We start from the raw sequence: 3,221 nt of genomic DNA, 5'->3' as shown, positions 1-3,221 counted from the left end.
GAAAGAATTTTAAGTACAGGAAGAAAGAGAGACAGAGGGATGAGCTTTTGTAGTTAGTTGTTATCAAGAAGATTATGAATAAGGTTTATGTGGCCATTCTTATGTGTATGCTTGTAAAGAAGCATAATATAAGCATAATTGATTCATGGATGAAAGGACCAATGAGTGAATGATAAAATAAATGGAATACATGTGGAATCAGATTCAGATGGAAATACTCACATTCCTTGCCACTTTCAGTTTACAAAGGATGAGAAAATGTCTCCCCAAAACCATACTACAATGACTGAATTCACACTCTTGGGACTCACTGATGATCCAGTGTTGGAGAAGATCCTGTTTGGAGTATTTCTGGTAATCTACTTAGTCACGCTGGTGGGAAATCTGTGTATGATCTTGCTGATCAGGACCAATTCCCGTCTCCAAACTCCCATGTATTTCTTCCTTGGGCACCTCTCTTTTGTAGACATCTGCTATTCCTCCAATATCACTCCCAATATGCTGCACAACTTCCTCTCAGACCAAAAGACCATCTCCTACACTGGATGCTTCACACAGTGTCTTCTCTTCATTGCACTGGTAATCACTGAGTTTTACATCCTTGCCTCAATGGCACTGGATCGCTATGCTGCCATTTGTAGTCCTTTACATTACACTACCAGGATGTCAAAGAAGGTTTGTATTTCCCTAGTCACAGTGCCTTATACATATGGCTTCCTTAATGGACTCTCTCAGGCAGTTTTGACTTTTCACTTATCCTTCTGTGGCTCCCTTGAAATCAATCATTTTTATTGTGCTGATCCTCCTCTTATAATGTTGGCCTGCTCTGACACCTACGTCAAAAAGATGGCGATGTTTATTGTTGCCGGCTTTACTCTTTCAAGTTCTCTTTTCATCATTCTCATGTCCTATCTCTTCATTTTTGCGGCCATCTTGAGGATGCGTTCTGCTGAAGGCAGGCACAAAGCCTTTTCTACTTGTGGTTCCCACCTGACAACAGTCACTATATTTTATGGAACCCTCTTCTGCATGTACTTAAGGCCCCCATCTGAGAAATCTGTAGAGGAATCCAAAATAATTGCAGTGTTTTATGCTTTTTTGAGCCCAATGCTGAACCCATTGATCTACAGCCTAAGGAACAAGGATGTGATACATGCCATGAAGCAAATGTTCAAGGGTAATCTCTCTCATAAAATTGTAGTTTGGAAGTCCTGTCTTTTGTAAACGCTAAAGACCTGTGATAACATAGTGACTCCTATCAAAGGAGTCACAAAGTGACTCATATCTATTACTCTATGTTAATATGTTGTTTACCATTGGGAACTCTCAATGATCACTTTGTCTAATCTGTCCTCAAAATTAATAACTTTAAGACAGATTTGCTTAAACTTTTATTTTTTAACATATATGAATGTTTTCTTTGGCATAGAGTCTCTGAAGGTGAATTTGTTCTTTTCTAATAATTGTGTGTGATGATATTCTTATTTATTTGATGCTGAATTTTACAACTAACTTAAGCTAATGGAAAAAATAGAAATCTACCTTCTCTAAATTTTATGATCATTGGTGCCATGTTAGATTTAAGACAGGTTGACTAACTTAATAAAAAGAAAAGTGAAATAACTTCTATTACAATTTCTTCTATAGAATATTCAATTTGAAGCCTGAGTCATTGGATTAACTTGGAAAAATACATATCTGTATCATCCATACATTAAAAATGTCTATACATTTTCCCCAAACCATATCATGGATACCTTGAGAAGGAGCATCATAAATTTATTTGATAAACTATGATACTGGTTATATGCATCAATTTTGAAAATTGTCTGTTAACACTACTTATAAATTTCCAAGAAAATGGATCTAATACAGTCATCAGGGTAGTAAAATAACATTTCATTTAATTTTCTAGTGTGGTTGCTATAATTCTTGGTTAATTTACAAACAGTTAATTGTTGTTGTTAAGTGCTGTTGAGTTAGTTCTGACTCATAGTGACCCTCTATAGGGTTTCCAAGGAGCAGCTGGTAAACTTGAACTGTCGACCTTGCAGTTCAAACCATCCTTTCAATCTAGTGTGTTAACTCACAGTGTCACACCAACACTCCAAAGAGTCAATAGACTCTATCTATTTTTTGTTCAGAACCAACGTCCTGAAACAGTACAGAAATGAGTACAGAAACAGTACAGAAATTAGTACAAATGTGTGATTTAACAGTGCACAAATGAGTACATATGTGAAGACATAATGATTACTTAATGTTCACAAGCACTCTGTAACTCATGCTTTTCTAGTGAAGGCTAGTCCAGTAGTTTTTAATAGTTGTATTGGGAACATTAGTAACAAGGTAAAAGAAGAGTCATAATTTAACCAGATTAATCCACCCGTTATTATTCAACCATGGCTGCATACTGACTCATATGTTTGTTGATGTTGTTAAGTGCCATCGAGTTGGTTCTCACTCACAGTGACCCTGTACAAGGTTTCCAATAAGAGTTTAGTTGGTTTGAACCACCAACCTTGCCCTAAATATTTCATATTCTAATATTGTATACTCTGATTTTACAAACACCACTATAAGAAATATTTAAATAAAATCAGCTACTATTTTTACTGTTTTGTTGTGGTAGTGAAATGCCATCTATTCAGTTCTGACTCATAGGCACCCTGTACAGAGTTTCCAAGGAGCAACTAGATGGTTTGAGGAGTTTCTGACCTTGTGGTTAGCAGTCCAGTCCTTCTCTGACAGCACCACATCAGGTCTCCATGTATTTACTGTAAGGTGTTCAAATTTTTCACAGAAAATACTCCAGATGACTTGCAATTGTTGCAAAGGTGGCATCCATCTTAAATCTGAATTGATTATAGAAAGCTCTAATTATCAACATTCTCATAAAACACAGTAGCTGAAGAAATGTTATTGTTGTTACTGTGCACCATCAAGTTGGTTCTGACTCAGCTAACTGTATAGGGTTTCTGAGAGCAGCTTGTGGGTTTGAACTGTCAAACTTTTGGTTACCAGTCAAATGCTTATTATACAGCACCACACCAGGATACTTTCTTGGGGACTAGAATAGAAGGACAATGATTGTTAGCGGCAGTGGATGATAAACATTTGACAACTAACCACCAGTTCAAATCCACTAGCTGATCCTTGGGAGAAAGATGAGGTTTTTCTGCTCCTGTAAAGATTTATGTGTGTGTTTAAGTGCCATTGCA

The 3,221-nt window shown here is 36.6% G+C and overlaps 1 protein-coding gene across 1 annotated transcript; it reads left to right on the top strand.

Annotated features, from left to right (window-relative positions):
• Positions 1-258: 258 nt before the first annotated feature.
• LOC102811346 (olfactory receptor 5M10-like) lies at positions 259-1,224 on the top strand. Its single transcript, XM_006875774.1, has one exon. It carries the CDS (start codon positions 259-261, stop codon positions 1,222-1,224), a length of 966 nt encoding a protein of 321 aa, XP_006875836.1.
• Positions 1,225-3,221: the final 1,997 nt, after the last annotated feature.

This window comes from Chrysochloris asiatica, unplaced genomic scaffold, assembly GCF_000296735.1.
Source record: "Chrysochloris asiatica unplaced genomic scaffold, ChrAsi1.0 scaffold00339, whole genome shotgun sequence".
In the NCBI taxonomy this organism is placed as follows: Eukaryota; Metazoa; Chordata; class Mammalia; order Afrosoricida; family Chrysochloridae; genus Chrysochloris; species Chrysochloris asiatica.
This window is presented reverse-complemented; position numbering and strand designations above follow the sequence as displayed.